The following is a 22,830-nucleotide window of genomic DNA, read 5'->3' on the forward strand; positions in this document are numbered from 1 at the left end:
GCACCCCCCCGCCATACCACCCATCTCTACCCCAATATCGACCAAATGTACCTAATCCTGAGCTGCAATCTTTTCTGGAACTTCCCTCATCCGACAGACAGTCAAGCCTATCAATGACACTGGCATTTGGTTGAGGAATCTTTTTGCACAAAAAACACACACCATTGAGTTAGAACTCCACCCGTGTTCGGGCAAACTTGCACCAATGTGTCTCAACTCTCAATCCCCCCTGCTGTTCCAAAACCCATTCCAGTTACTGTTACAACATCTGGATGGGTTAGATAGCTCTGTATGTCTGTCAATCTGTTTTTACAAATTAGGCGGGCAGGGTTTCTCTCCAGTAGGGCACTCAGGTTGGGATCCTGAACGATCACATCACTGCCGGGTTTAGTCAGTGCATAATGATTATGGGAAGTGAGGAGGACCATATTATAGGAAAAACAAAGTAATGCCCATCCAGCTTTCTTATTTGCACTGTCAATGGGTGAGACTTCTTGCTGATAGTGTCAACTTGTAAGTTGAACCCCATTTCTGTGACCATGATCCCTCATCATGGGATAAATTTCAATATTGCTATGTGCAGATCTGAACAACAAAATGTATTTTTCACCAAGTGTTTATTAATTTCTAAATACCAGCCTTGGCTCAGTTTTAGTGATTTTGCCTTGGAAGATTGTGGTTTCAAGTTTTAATGGAGAGTCCTAAGCACACTAGGTGTGCCTGGAACTTGTTACCAGGGGAGGTAGTAGAAGCAGGTACAGTAGTGACTTTTAAGAAGTATCTTGACAAATCCATGAATAGGATGAGAATAGAGCGATATGGTCCCCGGATGGGTAGGGGGTTTTAGTTAAGTCAGGCAGCATGGTCGGTGCAGGCTTGGAAGGCTGAAGGGCCCGTTCCTGTGCTGTAATTTTCTTTGTTCTTTGTTCACATAAACCAAGCTGATACTTCATAGCAATGCTGTGGGACTGCTACATTGTTGGTGGTGCCATATTTTGGATGAAAAGTTAAACCCTGTCAGCCCTTTCTGGTAGGTGTTGAAGATCTGATGACAGTATTTAAAGAACAGCAGGAAAGTTCTTCTTGTGTCTCAGCCAATATTTATCCTTCAACCAAAACCATTAAATCTGTTTATGCAATTGCTATTTGATTGTTGTTTGTGGGACTTTAACTTGATTTCTTTCTAATTCGGTAAAATTCTCCAACCCTGATCCCTTCCTAACTCTGTAAACTGCTCCAACCCTACAACTAAGAGACTCAAGGTCAAGAACTTAGCTGACTAGATGATTTGCCAATGGGTTGAAATTGCTGGCATCTATACAAAATATCACACCATCTCCAGTCTCCCTTTTCTGGGAATAGGGGGATACAAACTGATGGTCTAGTTAGGAACACATGATCGGTGCAGGCTTGGAGGGCCGAACGGCCTGTTCTTGTGCTGTATTGTTCTTTGTTATTTGTTCCTCTCCAAAGCCCTTGAATGTATTACTTGTTTATGACAACACTCTCTCTAATGATTAATCACTTGAGTCATGTCAAAATTTCCATATGCACAACAGTGAATTGTCACATATGCAGTGAGATAAAGTAAGCTAAAACTCACCAAATGCCATAGCTCATAATTATGGTTGAATAAGTGCCTGGCAAAAATCTAGTTCAATGGCAAAATCTATGGCTATTTTCTCAGTTGCATTTCCACAGTTGCCATACGGAGACCAATTGTGATTTGATATTTTTGTGTTCTGTTAATCACGACATATCATTAACTTCCTCAATCTGGTAGGGATTTCCTTATTAGCAGGAAGTAACTTTAACCTGCTATAAGATATTGTAATCTTTTTCTCTGTCATGTGAGTATGTGTGCACTACCATACACTCAATAGATTTGAAAAAATTACAACTCAAAGACTGCAAAACCCTGTCCATCAGGGTACATCTTGCTTCCCTGGACAATTATCAATGTGTCAATAATTCAAACAGCCTTTTTTAATACAGTTATGCCAAGGCCAGAAATGTCCAAATGGTAACGTCACAACAGACTGCAGGAAGAATTAACAAAATGACCAAAGGTCTTGGTCAGTATAATTCAGTATAATAACAGTTGCATGTTTTTGTCAAGGTTCAGAGCAACTGATCTGCCCAGGATGTGTAACATTGCATGTCCAGTTGATGGAGATTCGTGGAGCAGAGTGATTGTGGTGGTTGGGCAAGCCATTTGGATTAGTAATTGTTGAAATCTGACACTGAATAATTCAAAAAGGGGGCATTCCAGAAGCTGCGTGAAACCCAGGCAACAGCTTCCTCAAGAATAAATAATTATTCCTCAAGAATGGCACAGTACTGCATTGTTGCTTCACAGTGTTAGGGACCCGGATTCAATTCTGGCCTTAGGTGACTATCTGTGTGGGGTTTACATGGTCCCCCCGTGCATGGGTTTCCTCTGGGTTCTCCAGTTTTCTTCCACAGTCCAAAGATGTGCATGTTTGGTGGATTGGCCATGTTAAATTTCCCCTGAGGTTAGATGGATTAGCCATGGAAAATGTGTGGTGTTACGGAGCTAGGGCAGGGGAGAGGACCAGGGTAATATACTCTATTGGAGAGTCAGTACAGACTCATTGGGCTAAATGGCCTCCTCTGCACTGTAGTGATTCTATGACTACTGTAAATTGGATCAGTTTTTGACCAGAATTGATTAACATTCTGGTCCTAAAATCTATCTTTACCCCAGTATTTTTTCTAATCTTATGACTATAATCGTAAAGGAAAAGCAATGCCTCGAGTAGCTTTTCACTCGTTCACCAGACATTATATTTGTGTCCAATTTAGGGAACTAAATAGAAAGGAATTCTTTTGCTACTTTACAATGGTTGAGCCTAGTACTCCATTGGCTGTAAAACTCTTTGTGACTTGCTGAGGTTGTGAAAGATGCCATATAACTGCGAGTCAGTCCTTCTTTTCTTTCTTTCCTCCTTCCTTTCTTTCTGAGCCCATTGTGCCTTTCTTTTACACATTGTCTATAAAATGTCATTGCCCTGCTTGCTGTTACCATAACTATACTATTTACTTCAATTGTCAAGCTAACAATTTTCCACTGCTGATTCCAATAGAAGGATGGCCTGGGTTGGTGCAAAGGAATCTCCTGCAGTACTGGGAAGGAAAATCACTTTTGCTGTAAAAAAAAATCTCAGACGTAGTGCCAGTCATTTGCAACACAAGCAGCTTTGTTCATCGAGGTCCTACTCTATAAAAACAAATTAGCTGTAAACACAATCCAGTTTAAGAAGCTTCTCCACGCTGGTAATCAGGGTCCGTTCTGGGCACTTCTTTCATGAAAACCTCTGGCAAGTATTTTGTTGTGTGAGTAATGAGGACCAAAAGAAATGTGCATGATTTTTGTCATGATCGAATCAGGCAGAGTAATTGGGTAATGTGTTTAGTTGAAATTTATTTCACTTGTGATTGCGTCTGCAAATTAATTCAATACATTGCCAAACACATTTTGCAAGATAGTGTTACTCCTTTAAAATTGTGTATTCAAGTGAGTGAGTGGCACATTTTATTCTCTCTCTCTTGGGCAGTTCCTTGGGATCGAGGATGACTTGCTTTCATTCTGTTTCAATGGGTTCTGACATGGCACACAAGTCATGTGGACTCTGCCACATGCGGGGTTGGGAAGATGGGTTGTTTGGAGGTTTGTGCAGTCCCTCCGATGTTCGAGACTGAATCTTTCTATCTATCCGGTGCCTTCCTAAATGACTCTTCTCCATTTTGGTCAGTCAGAAGTGAGGGATTGCAACAGAATCATTGGGAATGTTTGACCTATTCAGAGGTTCTTTGAGAACATCCCTGGAGCATTTTTACTGTTGTCCTGGGAGTCTCCAACTGTGTCCATGTTCTGACTACAACAATTGGCTTCTTTACTCCTGCCACAGGATTTGGAAGATTTTGGAAAGGCACTGCTGGTGGTACTTCTACTGCTCCCATGCTGTGAGGTATTTGCTGTAGATCATCCAAGTCTCCAAATCATATAAGGGCAGGGAATCACTGCTACGTGGTAAACCATGACCTTAACCTTGGATTTGAATTTCATCATCTATGTCTGTCTCTATCAAGAGAAGACTCCCATGATGCAGAAAATGGTCCACATTTTTCAAGATCTCGCTGTTGATATTAACTGACATAAGAACATAAGAACATAAGAAATAGGAGCAGGAGTAGGCCATCTAGCCCCTCGAGCCTGCCCCACCATTCAATAAGATCATGGCTGATCTGTCGTGGCTCAGTTCCACATTCCCGCCCTCTCCCCATAACCCTTAATCCCCTCTCTTATCAAAAACCCATCAACCTGCATCTTAAAAATATTTAGCGAGGTAGCCTCCACCACTTCAACGGGCAGAGAATTCCAGAGATTCACCACCCTTTGAGTGAAGAAAGTGAAAAGCCCATTTTCTCATCTGCCAATGAGCTGGAGCTCAGTTTCTGAGTGTGTACATGCAAGCATCATCTGCATACTGAAGAACTTTTGACTGAAACAAATAGAGATAGTGCTGACAAAACTAAGCAGGTATACCAGCATAAATGGAGAAAGAAACTGAGTTAGCAAATCCAGGTGACTCTTCTTCAGAGCTGATTTTGGTTTGATTAGAGCCTTGCTAGATGACTGTTGACTTTTAAGATATTCAGGGTTCTATATCCTGAGCAGCCAGATGTATTCCTCATAGTGAATAGTGGGTGGGATAAAGAGGTGCAAGGTTGGGAGTTCCCTAATCATCCATTTAGATGTCTGGTGCATCTTTGTCTTTTTATTCAGCAGTGCTAAAGCCATCCGCCCCCATTCATTTCCCCCCACAGGTTGACTAGGAGCAGAATGGTTTAATTTGCATTTGGAATGTCGTGCAGCAGAAATATGAGTGGCATTGGATTAAATTTGACTTCTTAAATTTCAAGATGTTAGGATGTCGGAACAGAAGCGTTTTCCCTACTGCTTAGTCCGCATTTATCCCTCAAAGATTATCTGGTCGTAATCACTGGGTACTTGTGGGACCTCGCTGCTGTATTTTTCACATTACAGCGATGGCTATAATTAAAAAAGTACTTTGTTGGCCATTAAGCGCTTTGGGATGCCCCGAAGCTGTGAAAGTTACTATATAAATGCAAACTTTTTTCCTAATGAAGCAAAATTCTCTCTCACAGAATGTCATAGAATCATTATAGTGCAGAAGGGGCCATTTGACCCATCGAGTCTGCACCAACTGTCCAACAGAGCATCTTACCCAGTCCCCCATATTCACTACACTACATAAATTATATTTTCAAATGTGCCAGATACCTCAAGCAGATTGGAAGTTTCTTTCAAATGGCTTGACTCGCTTGCACTTAATCAGCAGTGTGTGATTATTGCACTCAAAAGAAATAGAAACCTTTTGCACTTGAACAGCATTGCAGTATTATCACTCAGCCTGGTGGTGGCACTATTAATCTCTATTGGTCTCTACAGCCGTGCTGCTAAATGTACAGTTCATGGCGTGGAAATGGTACATGGCTGTAGATTTATACAAGCAATCAAGTACAGTGTAACTTGTATAGACAACAAATCAAAATACAAAATTAATTCTGCAATCCAAATTTAATTCCTGTCTAAAACAGAAGTATTAACATAATAGAAGTTGACACTAAATCTCAGTGTGAGCTCAATAGGAAGCTTTCAAAAAAGATTGTCAAATATAAGTCTCTTTTGTAATTATATCAAAAGGGCAAGTTTAACCAATGTCACTTTTAAAAGGTAAATCCCTTGTAATTTAAAAATGGTTTGAAAAAGTGAGACACAAGTCTTGCTTTCCTTGTGTTGAATCTAAGTAACTGCATTTGTTTTTCTTTTATTTTGCCATTCATCAGCCACCTAAGACAGAAAGTGGGAAACTTGCTTTTGGTTCTCTGCCAGTCTGAATCAGTAATCAGTTACAGAAAGATGTATGAAGGCTGTGTGCGTGACTCACCTGGTAGATATCCTCTCTCTCTCTCTCTCCCTCTCTGCAAGGAAATGAGCCTCTCCACCCATTGCTTGGCATTTGGCCAGGTGGTCTGACCAAATTCACAAACAGTGGTGTGGGACAGGATGGGTAAAGACTCTCAAACTCTGAACAGCTGTGCACTGGTGCACCAACATGCTTCCCCCTCATGGGATTTTCCTTACCCGCTCTGCATTTAACAGTGGAAGCTGCAGCTCGAAGTATATAATTAACACCGCAATAAGGAACATGGTTGGTGAACATCATTTTATGCCAATTTCTGTTCAGTGTTTGTTTAAAAATTCAAGAGCGATGAGCAGATTCAGCTTTCATATTCATACTGTACTTCACTGATACTACAGTTGTGAATGAGTATTTCATCTTCTCCCAAACCCACTCTTGACTATAAGGAGCTACAGCCAGATTGACTCCATCTTTTCCAACACTGGTGCTCATAAAATCATACAGCATAGAAGGAGTGAATTCATTCAGCCTACCTGCTCTTTGAACGAGTATTTTTTCTGGTAGTGCCTTTCAACTCAAAGCGAGGAAGATGCTTGTCATCGAGCGCAGCCTGCAGGAAGAACCGCCGGGAGTTGCCCTGTCTGGTCAGCATTCTTCCTGAACACGGGGAAGCTATTGCACTGTAGCTACAACACATACATAGAGTTCTGGCTGGCCACAAGACTCTTCCACATTTTTCACCTTCCACAGGGATTTACAGGTTCAGTCACACTGGGTACATCTCCTGTGGCCATCAAGTCCTGGATTGAGACTTGAACTCGGAATTTTGGGCTGCAAGGTGAATTTATTACCCATTGTATCACCAGAACCGCTGGCCTATGAATAGGGCTAATGACACCTGTCTCCTACAGTTTTCTTCCTCGGCACACATCCATATGGTAATACCTTAAATCTCTGCCCCTTGGTTATTGACCCTCCTGCCATGGAAGCTTTTTTTATACGAGAAAATGCCCCGATCATTGATCACCTTTGTCAAATCTCATAACAAAGAGACAGTTTACAAAATTTCCACCTGTCTGTAATTCTGTAGCTATAATAACAGTCACTGAGATGAAACAGCCCTACCCATTATTTGAATATGAGAACTTATTCAGTGAAACACACCTTACTGTTCTCCGCGTGCATCACCATATTGTTTGTTTTTGAGTAACCAACTTAGAACAAAATATTTTCTGGGAAATGGACAGGAATGAGGGAATCCATAGAACTAGAGAATTCCTACAGTGCAGAAGGAATCCATTCAGCCCATTGCATCTAGCATCCCAACTAGGCCCTCCATCCTATCCCTGTGCATTTATCATGGCATCTTTGGACACCAGCGACAATTTAGCATGGCCAATCCACCTAACCTGTATATCTTGGACTGTGAAGCACTCGGAAGAAACCCACACTGACACAAGGAGAATGTACAAACTCCACACAGACAGTCACCCAAGGCTGGAATAGAACCTGAGTCCCAGGCACTGAGAGGCAACAATGCCACCCTGTCACCCAATTAATATAACATTTCTTTTTGTAGAACCTTTCAAATGTTCTTTTACAAGATATTTCCTGCATTTGTGATGTATTCCTGTTGGACGTGGCTCAGTGTTTGGCATTCTTGAATTAGAAGGTTGTGGGTTCAAGTCTGACTCCAAATTAAGGCTTAACTGAAGGATTGCTGCACTGTCAGTGGTGCTGCCTTTCAAATGAGATGTTATTTGCATGTTCCCTTAGATAAATTAAAAAAAAACTGTTGTGAAAATGAGTGGATGTCATCACTGGTGTCAAAGAACAACCCAGCACGGGAAACAGGCCCTTCTGCCCAACGAGCCCGCGCCGCCGCATCCTCCTACACCTACCCTGCCCTGTGTGTATGTGAGTGGAACCCCTAATGTAGCCAGATTCAGGGGAGAATAGTGTCAATTTGGTAAAACCAATCAGCCTAAGAGCACATCTTTGGGGTGTGGGAGGAAACCGGAGCGCCCGGAGGAAACCCACGCATCCGCAGGGAGAATGCGCAAACTCCCACAGACACAGGCCCAAATCCATGTATCTGCACAGCTAGCAGTGCTAGTCACCGAGCTGTTGCGGCGCCCATCTACTGGTCCAGGATCAAGCACACACACCGACACGAAGTACTAGGCCACTCCCAGAACCTCCAAGAGCAGCCCACGCACGACCCATCGTGTGCATGCCCCTCGTTTGACAACGAGGTGGACCGACACCTGCGGAATAAAAAGACAAAAAACGTTAACATGTAAGTCTACATTTCCGGTGTCTCCCGAGGCTCTGACCCTATCACACAAACAGATTACCAGCTGGCTGGCCTGTTTATGGGAGGTTGCTGTGCACAAATTGGCAGCTGTATTTCCTACATTGCAACTGTATTTGCTACATTGCAAAAGCATCTAATTGGCTGTAGAGCACATAGCATCATCCTAAGGTTGTGAAAGGTGCTATATCAATGCAAGTATTTCATATTTCACCTTTTAATTATGATTAATTTGGTTGCTTTGAATTCACCCAAATGTGAAAGGTTCAAAGATCATATGAGGAGAGACCAAATTGGTTAGGATTATATTCACTGGAGTTTACAAGAGTGAGCGGGGATCTCATAGAAACTTATAACATTTTAACAAGATTAGACCGGGTAGATTTAGAAAAATATTCCCGATGATGGGGGAGTGCAGAACTAGGGGTCATAGTTTGAGGATAAGGGGTAAATCTTTTAGAACTGAGGTGAAGAGAAATTTCTTCACCCAGACAGTGGTGAATGTGTGGAATTCACTACCACAGAAAGTAGCTGAGGCAAAATGTTGTGTGATTTCAAAAAGGAATTAGATGCTCTTAGGGCCAAAGGGATCAAGGGGGAGAGGGAAACAGGGTATTAAATTTGATGATCAAAATGAATGTCAAAACAGGCTCGAATGGTGGACTCCTATCTTTTTGTTTCCATAAATGTATAAAAATGACTCATTAAACTGCAGCATCAATTCTAAACATATTTGTGGTGGTTGCCTCTTTAAGGACAACACCTTTAAGCAAAGTTTCCTTTGCAACTGCGTGTGTGAATCAAATAGACAAGAAAGGAAAGCAATCGCAAGAAAATCGCATTTATATGGGATTTACTGCATCTGACGGGGCTGTTTAACATTCCTTCTGACTGTATTTTCTTCAGTTGAATTATATGCTCAGTCAAAACCACAATCTGAAATGTGTATAAGATTACACTGAGCGCATTTTTCCAGCTCTGCTGCGCTTGCACACGGCAACTGCTTTGCAAAGGGAAAACAGATAAGCTCTAATCATTATGCAACTCCTTAATGTAAACTCCTGGCAGAGCTCATGTACAGCAGTAGGACTAAGTCTCTCCAAAATAGTAACAATAAACATCATCAAACTAAGGCACGGCAGGAGATCGACCACGGAAACAAGCCGTGTATGTTTCACTGGACGGACTTTGTAAGAGCTGCAGAAAGAGAATGCTCAGTATAATCTACTTCGTGCGAACACTCCTCAAGGTAAGTTTGTGTTTAATGTTTGCTGGCAGTTTACGAGTCGGGCTACAGCAGAAACCGCTGCCAAGATTTGGTTGAGAAAGAGTCGGGAGGGGAAAGTGGCTGTCGTGTGCCCAGATCTCAGCACTCTGACTCAGTACATTACTCGCAGATTTAAGCTGTGCTGCTTTGTGGTTCCTTAGTTAATTTCCACTAGCAAAATATAAATTTAAATTCTGATTGTGGAACTGCAGGGGCCTTCCTTTCCCCATATTGGGCTTGTTTGGCTGTTGTGGATTTGGGGTGGTGGGTTCAGAGGTTCTGTCTTGTTAACAACACTGGCAGTAGCTCATATCTGGAGTGCTGCTCCTTCGAGAACTAGAATTAATACCGTTCTGTTTCTTCTCGCCTATCTCTCATTATCAGCAGACATTGGAAGATCTGCTGATTCTGGTTAGCTGATTGCGGAAATACGAATGTCTGTGCGTGCCATGTTTTGGCTTGCTTTGTTGAATGTTGGGTGGCACTGTTAAGAAAAACTGTCATTGCTCAAAACTGGTTGTTCGTGCCAGAACTGGTCAGGCTCCTACATCATGCATCGTGCTTGATTGGCACCCATCCACCACCTCAAATATTCATCTTCTCCACTACTGGTGCACAGTGGCTGCATTGTATACTGTGTAAGATGCATTTTAGCAATCCACCTGGTCTCTCTGGACAGTACTTTACCAACTTGTGAACTTTGCCATCTAGAAGGAGATGGGTAGCAGATGCATGGGAACAACTCCACCTGCAAATTCCCCTCAAGCCACCCACCATCCTGTCCTGGAACTATGCTGCTGTTCCTTTTAGAGGCGCTGGTCAAAATCCTGGAACTCTCTCCTATCAGCACTGAGATTTTCTATGCTACAGGAACAGCAGTAGTTCAAGAAGGTAGCTGCCCACCACCTCCCCAAGTTCAATTAGGGTTGGGCAATAAATGCTGGCAGAGCCAGCAATGTCCAGATCCCAAAATATTTTTAAAAATCAGGTCGGGCAGATGTCAGACCTGACTTGTGCCATGCAAGTCTGTTCAGGCACACATGTAACTGATTAGATCATCTCTTAATAAGAGGTATGCACAACAAAGGTCAGATCAAAAACATGCAACACACACGTCAGATCAGGCACACACAATACATGCCAGGTCAAGGGACTTCAACACACATCAACTGGTATGCACAGCATGAGTCTCTGCCATAATCCTAATGAATGATGTGTTGAAGGACAAAGAGAAATGTGTAATGAGAGTTTATTACAGAGCAGAATTTGAAAGAAATTAACTTTACAGTATTTTGTAATTATGATTCATAAGATGTTTGTTTTTAAGGCAGTGATTGTGAAAATGGATTTTATGTCTGAAGCATTTCACCTATTAAATAATGAGTTTAGCATCCCAAAGTCTTGGCCATCACTCCCCATTGGCCCAGACTGCAACATCCATGTAAAAGTGCATGTTGTCACACAAGTCGGACTCAGAATACATACCATGGTCTCTCACCCCCTCCCTCCTCAAACTGACAATTTCGTTCAGACTCTGTAACTCAAGGATATCGCAGTCGGCAAGTCAGTTCTTGTACAAAAAAAAAGTGACTATTACGTTGGCACATACGCTGAAATTTTTTCTGTTTTTTAAATCACTAGCAGCAATCTTCCTGAACAAGGGTTAAACATGTGACAGTTCTTTTCTGTACTTGGAAAGGGTTACCTTTGTTCTTTTGAATCAGATTACTTTGTTAGGTTAAAGTGATTTGTGTTAATATCAGGTCTGGGATTGTGCTCGTGCTAATTTTAATGCTGCTTTGTAAACTGGCTTTGTAATACTTTGTAAAGTATTGTTTTTCTAGATTTCAGATGTTTTGGAACTCAAATCAGAGATAAATGTATTTAATTTGTTTAGTGACTTGAAAATTGTCAGGTGATTATGTTCCAAATCCACTCAGTCAATGATGTCTCTTCATGTTGTATGTCTAATATTAATTTTATTTAGTCTGTGATTGCATTTTAAGCAAATTTACTGCTGGTTTCAGCACAGCTGGTTAAACAATTGAGCAAAAGTGTGTTGAAAGGAGACACTGTCTTGTGGACATTTTCATTGGTATGTGTCATTTTGGTGCTTTTTGGATAAGGCATGCCAAAGCTGGACTGCTGTAAAAAAAAAAGGGAGTGGTGCATAAATCCGTTTTCTGGCTGCAAATCTTATTTTTTTTATTCTACCTTCTGTTTGAAACAAATTTGAGTTTAAGAACATTTGACTGAAGTGAAACACAAACATGAGGGGGACACCTTCAGACATTGGTTGAATTTTCGTGCCTTCCACTTTGGGAAAAGAGCCACTCTGAAACAGTTTAGTTGGCAGGCATTCCAAAATAGGGCTTGAAAGGAGAGATCCTCTTAATGGACTTTGCAGCTCTACAAACCACAAAAAAACCAGATTTGTGACAATCACCACTGGGAAATAAAAGCTTGCACTTATATTGTACCTTGCAGTTGATCAAAAGCTCTTTGTAATCCAGATACAGTTGTCATTATGTAGCGAGATGTGGCAGTAAATCCGTGCACAGAAAAATCTCACGAACACTTAATTTGTCTCATTGATGTTGGACAACCAGGAGAACTCTTCTGGGCTTCAAAGAGTGGCATGGAATGTGACCACCTGAAAGAGCAGACAAAGCCCTGGTCTAAGGTCTCATCTGAAAGACAGCACATCTGCTCATTCAGTATTGTGCTGAGGTTTCAAGCTAGGTGTTGTACTGAGGTTTCATGCTAAACTTTGTACTTAGAAAGTGAAATCGAGTCCCTCTCCAACATCTAATACAGAGGTGAGAGTGTTCCCACTGAGCCAAAGCTGACATCCAAGGATGAAAAATAAATAAATTGAGCAAGATAAATCAAGTTGGAAATAAAGTAGCCACTAGTTACCTATCATCTTAAACTGGAGCAATAAGCATGGATCAAGTGTGTTTCCACTAATGCTGATAAAAGTTAAGTGGTGACCTGAAAGAAGCCTCTATGGTCATGAAAAGTTAGGAGGGGCTAAGTAGTGATAGATTGTTTCCGCTGGTTGGTGAGACAGAAATTTAAGATAATTGCAAAAAGAATTAAAGGGGAGGTTAGAAACATGTCTGTCTTTACAAAAAGAATTCTCTGTGGCACTGTCCATAAATCCTTCTGGGAAAGGGATTAGATAATTATTTAAAAAGCGGAATATTGCAGATAATGGGAATGAGCAATAGAAATAGACTGTAGTCCGTGTAGTGAGAAGTTTCAGCACAGACTTGATAGGTCAAATGGCCTTTTTCTATTTTATAATACTCCCTGCCCAAACAGTACAGATTTTCTCAAAAATGACATTCATCTCCCAAATAAGATGATGTGGCATTAACAAAAAAGCCATTTATGTGTCATGAAGTGTTACCTGAACTAATACAATGCCTCATGCTCAAGTAACAATTTGCTGGGTAGTACAGAACGTGAATATTGCTGAAAAGAGAGACATGTGGCCAAAGTTTTTATCTAGCATGCACCAGGACAAATGCAAGAATGCCAAATTTCTTCAATCTGCAGCTGCGTGTAAAAATTGTCTTCTACTCTGTTAGTGCTCTTTCACAAGCTCAAATTCACATTTTTGAGTTTAAGCAGTCTTAAATGCTTCTTTTTGTCAATGTGTTGACTGAGAAATCTGTTAATAGTTTCTACCGCAAGCCTACCTTCGCTAGTCAATATTTTCATAGTGGTCCACATCCTAACAAAAATGGCCTTGTCAGCAAATTTGTAAAATGGCGCTAATCATTTGCTCACCTTGCAAGCTCAATGGTAAAATAGAATGCACCAAAGCTATCCTGTAGAAAAATGGCTGTCCTGATCGAATTATTGTTTGCTGTGTGTCACTGAAGCCCACAAATGGGCCAGAGGCCACCACTTTCGGACCTGACAATTGCTGGGTTGAGCTTAAGTTAATCTGGAGAGGCAAAGTATCTCAGTTCGATCATCAGGTTTAAGCAAGCAATTTCACACTGCTTACTATGCAGTGACAACCAGAGTTGTGTTTTCCGTTCACAGGAAGCTGCCATCAGTCAAAAAACACATTCTGCATACCACACAATTGAGCAACGCCATTTATGAATTTTAATACAATGCCAGGTCGTAGGCTGAATGTCCTAATGATTCAATGATCAGATCAAAAAACTTGGTACTGCAATTACTTGCCATGGGCAGAATCCTGTGCTTGCAAAACCCAAAACAAAATGGATTTATTAGATGTGATTCTGCGATTGAGAAGCACTTGCTATTGTGATGATACTGCATTTTTTAAAAATATATATTTTGTTTTAGGTGGAGCAGCTTTAAGAAGTAATGTTTTGTTATAGGAACCAATTTTTCTGGTAGACATACATCAGCTTCGAAGAATGCAGACTAATAACTAATTGTAACTAGGGGTGTGTTATTTTGTGGAGTTAATGGACCTTTTGTTTATTTACTTCTACTGAGATTTTAGACCAGATATGCAGAGTCCTGGGAGTTTTGATTAGGTTGATTGATAGCGACAGAGTCACATGATTAATGGGAGGAGCTAATCTTGCAGAAAAGAAAGTGTTTCTCTTTCATTATGAAATACAAAGAGATGCTGCCTGAAGAAAGCAGACCTTCCTATTGTCCGGCCCTTGCCCTCTCCAATTCTCTCTCTCTCTCCAAAAGTTTTCTGAAAGCTCTAAATCTGGTAACCTAAGATAAAGCAAGTATGCCTGTGTTTTCTTAACTATTTTAAAGAGAGGTTTAAGTCTATATAAGAAATATTGCTTGATTGGAACTCTTAGTGATAGGTTAGTAATTAAGAACGGTGTCTTGTCATGTTTAAGTATTGTTCAATTGTTAAAAGTTAAGTTAGTTCATTTGTTGAAATTAAATTGTGTTAAGTGATAAAAACTTCCTAGTTCGTCAGTAGGATCACTTTTGGAGTGAAGTATCTTAACTTCACAGTAATGCCGAAATAGAAAATTGTTGTGGTCTAGTCTGGTTTATACTATGCCTTGGGGTTTCTGATCTGGTTTCCTAACATACACTAGCAATTTAAGATAATCAGTCAAATTCATGGCTCATTTGCTCTTGCTAGAAGTGACATATTCATAAGCAGAGACCTGGTTCCTACAAACAAAGGGAACTTACTCAAATCTGGCATCATTTTGAATTTCCGCGAACCATACAGAGCTTTCACCAGACTAATGCCATGGCCAATCAGCACCCTTTTATCTCAAATTGTTTTGATTATGGTGGCACAATGGTTAATATTGCTGCCTTACATTGCTAGGGGCCTGAGTTCAATTTTTGGTGTACACTGTTTGTATGAAGTCTGCACATCCCCCCTGTGTCTGTGTGCTGTGGTTTCCTCCCACAGTCTGAAAGATGTGCTGGTTAGGTGCATTGCCAAGCTAAACTCTACTGTGCACCCAAACAGGTGCCGAAGTGTGGCGACAAGGGCATTTTCACAGTAACTTCATTGCAGTGCTAATGTAACACTACTTGTGGCACTAATTAATAAACTTTAATCTCATTTGAAGCTTGACATTTTTGTGTTTGTGCTGATGAGTGCAAGACTAAAAACTTCGACTATGTCTCTCTTGTCAAAAATGTATAAAAATTGATGCCCCATTTTCAATCTAAAGACCAATTTATTGTATGTAATGAATTTAATAAAGTTATTTTGGCAACAAATTGAATAAAATAACAGACATGATTTATGGTGCATTCCTATAGGGGATAGATAACTGAAAGATACAATATTGCAGTTCGTGAAGGTAGTCAAATCCTTTCTGGTATTGCATTCAAAAAATCAACTGTGAATCTCCAAGACTTGGGCTGGAATTCTCCCAAAAAAATTCTAAGTGTCAAAATTGTGGAAAAACCGGTGAAATTCACAGTTTGTTTTTCAGTGCGAGTTCACACTACAATCTCCCAGACTCCGTGCAATGCAAAGGCCACCAGTATGAATACCATTAGATTTCAGGGAGTGGTAGCTATTCCCATTCGAGAGGCTGAAACTAGTGGGCCTCTGCATGTGGAGTGGCTCCAAACTGATAACCTCCCGATTGCTGGCCAGCGATTGGGCCCCCACACTGCTGCATATCGCCCTCCCCCCAATCTCCCATGGCCTGGATGGCCCTGATCCCCAGCGCCCCCCTACAGATCCCCCCCCAGGTTCCCAATACCCCCTGGCAGTGCTGACCCTTCGGCAGGCAGATCCTGTCAGCCAGCCCCGATCTGAGCAACCTCTAACCCCAGCCCACGCTGATCGCTGGCTTCCCTTCTGCCCCAACCAATCCCAATAGCAGAGTGGCAGTGGGACCCACCCCCACTGATCGATTGCTCCTCCCGATGAACACTCCTGCATGTCCGATGGGCAGTGCCAAGGTGCCCTTTGGACATGGGCACTTTGTCCCTTGGGCAGTGCCAGGGTGCCCATTCCCAGGGTGCACCAGACCTCTGCTGCTCAACCCCTGGTAGGGCTCCAATTGCCTCCGCTTCACTCCAGCAGGTTCAACCCGATATTTCCCTGAAAATGGGGACCTTCTGTAAACCTTGCTGGAGTGAAGTGCTCTTACCGTCGGTTGCCAATGAGGGTCTGATGGTGCAAGAAATCTGGCACCTGGGAGATAAGCCCGTGTGGGAATGCATGAGTGAATCCCTTCCATTCCTAGCCGTAAGATTCTCCCATCCTGCTGCGCTAGGAAATTAGTGCGCTGGGATGGGAGAATTGCCCACTTGGACTTTCTCAGCGGATTCCCCATACTGCTCAAATTTCTTGACTTGGACACCTTGAAGACGTATAAGAACTGAGCATGCAGCACCTTCCCTTGATGCAAAGGCTAAAACTGGTAAATTGTCATTCAGAATACAACTATGTCGGTCCGAATATTCTGATCAGGATTGGAAGGCCCATTTACAAAACAGTACACGCTTACCTTCCTCTGATATTTCTGAGCAATGTCCTGATGGAGGAGCCTTCATAAACGACTCAGCGGAGCAAACCTTGCATGGAGCAGTGCAGAGAACCGTGAAGGCACCACGTCTCCTTTTGACAACATGCGCTGCCATATAAATAAAGAGTTTAAATGTCATAAAACTGCTTTGAAAAACTATGGGGAGAAGTGTGGTGAGGGGGGTAGGATTGGTAAAGGGGTAAGGTGGGTGTAGTAAGCAGGTAGAATGAAAAGTATGCAGGTGGCAGATGTGGGTAGGGTGACAGGTGGGTTAGTTATGCTGAGAGGTGTTGTCAGGTAGGATAGGAGGTGGGGGATTCAGGTGGTAGGGGCGGGTCAGCTTGGGTCGGGGGTCAGTCAGATCACGTCGGGAGGGAGTTGGGTTGGGAAGGAAATAAAAGCAGAAAGTATCAGAAAAGCTTAGTTGGTCTGACGTAATCTGTGAAGAAATAGAGCCAACATTTCGAGTCAGAATGAACCTTCGTCAAAGTTTTTTTTTATATAGAAATATAGAATTCGTACAGTTCAGAAGGAGGCCATTTGGGCCATCGAGCCTGCACCAACAATAATCCCACCCAGCCCCTATCCTCGCAATCCCCCTAACTCGCACATCTTTGGACTGCGGGAGGAAACCAGAGCACCTGTAGGAAACCCAGGCAGATACGAAGAGAATGTGCAAACTCCACACAGACAGTTACCTGAGGCCGGAATTGAATCCGGGTCCCTGGTGCTGTGAGGCAGCAGTGCTAATCACTGTGCTATTGTGCACAGTTGGGAGGGAAGGAGTCTGATTGGGTCAGGGGCTAATTGGGTCCGGTCGGAGGTGGGATATTGGAGTGAGTAGTGAGCAAGTTGGCTAGTCAGTTCAGGTAGTGGGATTCAGTAGGGTGACAGTCAGTTTGGGTTGGGGGAGTCAAGTGGTTGGGGTACTTGTGTGGTGATGACTAGTTGGGTTGGTTTGGGAGGGGTAGTGGGAACAATGGGGAATAGTTGTGTGGCGAGTAGGGGTCAGTTATATAATTACTCAGGAGTTAGACTAGGATTTTTCTGTCTAGCTTTTCCTGGGTAACCAGCTAAGTAAGTTGAAACTGCCTGAACACTCTGACTGTAATTTTACCACCTCGCCTGCCAGGGGAATTGGAGAGGGCAAGGGCCGGACAATAGGAAGGTCTGTTGACCTCGGATGCGATTTAATGGTTTCGGGACAAGTGAGACTGTAAAATCCTGCCCTGAGACTTCAACTCAGAGCTGGAGACTCTCTTAGAGGATTCTGGGGGCAGAGAAGTTCCCATCAGAAGTTCAAACTTCCTGAACAAGTCCCAGACGTTCTTGCATTGGGACATCTAAGGGATCCCATGGCAGACTATCTGGGGTAGTGTCCAGCGTCTGCCCCAAACCATCTAGAGACTGAAGATCTAGACAGTATGGTGTATGTTGCCCTGAGAAGCATGTTGTGTCCTGCCTCTTCAATGTACTCTTTTTTTTCTGGTGCTGTCTAAAAGTGACCAGATTTATTTAGTTGAATGTTGTGACTTGCCGTGTTGGAATTTGAACTCATAACATCAAGGTTGCTAGTGTTTTATCAAAACCACTCAGGTAACTGTATCTGAATCTAATGTGTACCAACCCTGCTCCTATCATTGTGTACTGTCCACGCAGCACATTGAGGCATCTATATAAAGTGATAATTCCTCTGAGTGCCTTAATATCCTTCCAGGGATCTTGCAGGGTAGTAAAGGTATGTTATTATTTGTAGAAATCATAAGCAAAAGCTTTATGTTGTGCAATCATCTTTACAGTACGGCATTGATTTGACCTTGACTTGCTTCACTTTGAATTAAATGAAGGGGAAGTAGCTTTCACTCTTCTTTTCAGGATGAAGCACAGCTTTCCAAACCACACCACACAGGCCGAACGTAACTATTACAACCATTGTAATATATCCTTGGCCCCTGAAGATTGAAGTGAAATATCAGCAGCACCTCTACCATGTGATGCATTTTCTGAAGGTCAAAGTTAATCTAATAATTTGTAAGATCGAGATTTGGAAAACTCACCAAGTTCCACGGGCACCTCAGTTGATTTGAAATATTCCCGAACAGTGTGTTTTTGTTACGCCCCACCAGTGAGAGGGTGACAGGCATACTAATGATGGCACTTCAGAAACGGCTTTGTTTCTTTTTTGCTCAAAATTGCAAAGCAATGCCCATCTCCTACTGGTTTTCGAATTCATTCTTATTTCTGTTACTTAACATGCAGTCATTTGGAGCCTCCATATGAAAACAGAGGGCTCCGTAGTGGAAAGACTTTCTTTATCCATTTGCAAAAGGCAATTGTCCAACTTTAAAGGCTGGATTCATCTGAGGGAGCACAGCACGGAGATGCATGGCACCGGAAGCATACACTTTGCTGGTTAGCACATTGTGAGGTTGAAAATTATCCTGGAACTTATTCGTCACTCTCATGTTCCTGCACAAATGTACATTTTGTAATGTTAAAGTCAGTCGTTCACAAGCCCACAAAGTGATTGTTTGCCAAGAGCAGCCTTCCATGGGTAAGTAAATGTCTTATTAGCAACTGTCACATGTCTAATAAAGTTTATTTATTAGTGTCGCAAATAGGCTTACACCAATACTGCACTGAAGTTACTGTGAAAATCCCCTATTCGCCACACTCCAGCACCTGTTTGAGTACACTGAGGGAGAATTTAGCATGGCCAATACACTTAACCAGCACGTCTTTTGGACTGTGGAATGAAACTGGAACAATTGGAGGGAACCAATGCAGACATGGGGAGAATGTGCAAACTCCACTCGGACAGTGACCCAAGTTGGGAATTGAACCCGGGTCCCTGGTGCTGTGAGGCAGTAGTGCTAGCCACTATGCCCCTGTGCCACCCTCAGGAAGGTGTAGCCAGTTGAATTATCGGAGTGGGATTATTGTGCCTAATCTCAACTGTTTGCATTTGTTTAGTTTGGTGGAAATGCCATAAGCAGGGCTTTGGCCCCCATGAGGGTGGGCACAAAAGTGGGCATGTGTAAAATTTCATGCCAGTTTGCCAGCCTTTTATAAGATAATTTTCCTGGAGAAAATATGGGGCTGCAACAGGGCTACTAGTTCACAGGTGACTTAGTCAACTCAGGAATTAAATGGCCAACTGAGGCGTATTGTCTGAATTTTCATATTGGCCTCTGGATTTGGGGGCATTAGAATCAAGGTCAGCTGCATGGTAATGGTTGCCAGTGGCAGACTGGAGTGCTGGTCAGTGCTCCAGGCAGGCTCTGAGGCCTTCCCTGCTTGCCTGGCTTGAGCCACAGCTTGCCACCCTGTGGAGGGATTTCCCTCCACGATGGTGACCCAATTACTGAGGACTTTTTTTTTTATTTACAAGTCTCAAAAGTTGGAGAGAGGCACCTCCACCATGAGGTGTCCTCTATTACCTGAAGGGCAACCTGCTGCCTTCTGAGGCCTCCTCCTGGTCCTGAGGCCTTAGCAGGTGATGATGGTTGTAGTTCATCTCTTAGGAACCCAAATTCTCCGTTCAGTCTACCACGGGTGATAGTTTTGTGTGTGTGAAAGATAAAGTGGTATTTTCGGCAGCTCAGCATCATTATGATATCTAATGGTTCTATTTTCAGATAGATATTGATTGTATTGAAGTCAGATTTGGCCCCATTGGGTGGAATTTTCCCTTGCTGGGGAATTGGGTTTGAATGTGGTTTTGGGAGTGCAGGCATGAAGGAAATAGCGCTGTGAAAATTACAGAAATTGTGTTGGGTTGATATCCCAAAATGCTCCCACCTTCTTCTATCATTCCCTAGGGAGGGTTGATAATGAGGTCAGAAATTCCAAGGCTGAGATGGGAAGCTAACTTGCTTAAATGCTAATTTAAAAGGGAGCTCAATTCCTTCTTAGTGGAACAGGCTTACACAGGGCCTCCAATCTGGCAGGTTGGTGAAGATGAGTGCACAGTGGAGGAACTTTCTGATGAAACTGAGAAGCTGGGAAGGCTTTGATCAGTTGTACCAAAGGCTTGTACCAAGAGGTGACCGTGCACCCTTCCTGTCAGACAGTGTCATCATTGCGTGTCAGGCAATTGCCAATATTCAGAAGGCACTTCATCTGTCCAGTGCATCATTCATCCACAGCTGCACATCCTAGCTGCCAGCTTTTTTTACAGCATGGGAACAGCTTATGATGTTCCACCTTCCACTTCTAATGTGGGACAAAAGGAAGAGCCACACTAACATCAACAACACCAGTAGCAGCAGCTACCTTCTCAGCTTCACTCTCCTCCACAGGACAGGGAGATGGCCACTAAGATCCAGCTGGAAGGAACCAAGACACAACGCAGGATCCATCAATATGTCTGGAGGCCCAGTATCTCACAGCAGAGCTTTGCAGAGTCTCCTGGCACAATCTCCTTCTCAGTGGATCAGATGGGCACACACTGCCAAGGGCAGCAGGTACCTGTCACTGCCTTGCCACCACCCACTCTGCAGATGTCTTGAAAGCACAGATGCGTGTCTTCATGATAGCTTGTGTGTAGAGGAGCGAAGAGCAACATTGGTGGAGGCTGTCTATGAGGCATGGGTGTGGAAGAGCAATAGGTTGAGGACAAGCATGAGTATTGGCATCTCAAATGGGGATGGGTTGATGTGTAAGGTGTGTTGACCTGAGGAATGATGTACAGGAGAATGCTGAACAAGTCAATGTGTGGATTGGAACCCAAATGTTTTATGCCACTCACCTGAGAGGGAATCTCGGACCCCAGGGAGGGCCTTTCTACATAGTCTGCTGGTCAGAAGCTAGGAATTCTGCATTGAGTAATTCATCTGACTTTTCAAAGCCAGTCCACCGTCGACGAGGCTCAAGTCAGGAGCGTGATGGAATATTCTCCACTTGCCTAGATAAGTGCAGCTCCAAAAACACTCAAAGTTTGACACCATCCAAGACAAAGCAGTTCATTTTATGGACACTCCATTCTTCGCTCTAAGCATTCATTCTTTCCACCACTGCGCACTGTGAATCATCTATAAGATACACTGCAGCTACTCATCAAGGCCCTTTTGGCAACACGCTCAAAAACAGTGACCATTATCCATTCCTTTATAAGGACAAAGGAAGCAGATACATTGGAATACCACCACATGAAAGTTCACGTACCATCCTGACTTGGAACTGTATCAGCATTCCTTCACCAGCATCGCTGGGGCAAAATCCCGGAACTCGCTCTGGAACAGCACTGTGGGTGTACTTTCACAATGCAGCAGTTAAAAGAAGGTGGTCCACAACCTTCTGGATGTCTAGGACTGTGCAATAAATTCTGGCCTTGCCAATGATAATTAAATCCCAAAACCAAATTTGTAAACAAGCCTCTAGGTTGGAGGGGACACACTCCTGCTGCTCACTTCCTCAGCGACTTCCATCCAGGACTACTTGATTGGGGAAGCAGTCCTCCCTCATCTTTGGGTCAGCTTACCACATTGCAGCCCCTCCGCTCCTTTAGCTGCATCTGCAGGTAAGAGTCAGTGATACCTGGGGAGATCCTTCCCTGGTTGTCTCATCGTTCATGCAGCCTGAAAAATCCAAGTGCTGCTGAGCTTCTCTAAAACCTCCCGTTCAACTGGAAACCCTTCCCAACACAAAATGACTGTTTCCTCAAAGAACAAAGAAAATTACAGCACAGGAACAGGCCCTTCAGCCCTCCAAGCCTGCACGGACCAAACTAAAACCCCCTATCCTTCGGGAGACCATTTCCCTCTGTTCCCATCCTATTCATGTATTTGTTAAATTGCCCCTTAAAAGTCACTATTGTATCTGTTTCCACTACCTTCCCTAGCGAGTTCCAGGCACTCACCACCCTCTGTGTAAAAATTGTTGTTGGTGCAGATTTGATGGGCCAACTGGCCTCCTCCTCCATCTCCTTTAAACCTTGCTCCCCGCATCTTAAACCTGTGCCCCTAGTAATTGAAGGGGATTGAATTTTGTAGCCCTCCCCTGACCCACCATCAAGGGAGTGCTGGTGACCACAGGAAGGTTGCACAATGCTTTTATAATTTAAAAAAAAGAATAAAACTAGAGGCTCCTCTTCACCTAGCTGGAAGCAACCAGCCTGACAGCACTCTAGTAGTGACCCTCTCCCTCCCACACTGATTCCGCCTCAACTGTTTGTCCCCCAGTGCTAGCTCATCTAACAGAGGGTGGAAATCTCACTGGAAATCCACTGTACATGTCTAAATGAAATTAGCTGAGGTTGGGATCAGGAGCAGAGGCACAGAGAAGGTGAGAGGAGACTGGAAG

The 22,830-nt window shown here is 43.0% G+C and overlaps 1 protein-coding gene across 7 annotated transcripts in view; it reads left to right on the forward strand.

Annotated features, from left to right (window-relative positions):
• The window catches only part of LOC145340888 (uncharacterized), a 402,915-nt gene that overhangs the window by 125,584 nt on the left and 254,501 nt on the right, over positions 1-22,830 (forward strand). For 2 of the 7 annotated variants that reach the window (XM_080185431.1, XM_080185432.1), the window contains exon 1: positions 9,155-9,535. The exons of the other annotated variants lie outside the window; for them this stretch is intronic. In XM_080185431.1, the coding sequence (XP_080041557.1) occupies positions 9,497-9,535 (39 nt within the window). In that variant the 5' untranslated portion in view covers positions 9,155-9,496. Of the gene's footprint in view, positions 1-9,154; positions 9,536-22,830 lie in introns of those variants that run through there. 7 annotated transcript variants of the gene reach the window in all.

The sequence above is a fragment of the Carcharhinus amblyrhynchos genome, chromosome 3 (assembly GCF_965287045.1).
Source record: "Carcharhinus amblyrhynchos chromosome 3, sCarAmb.v2.hapA, whole genome shotgun sequence".
Classification (NCBI taxonomy): Eukaryota; Metazoa; Chordata; class Chondrichthyes; order Carcharhiniformes; family Carcharhinidae; genus Carcharhinus; species Carcharhinus amblyrhynchos.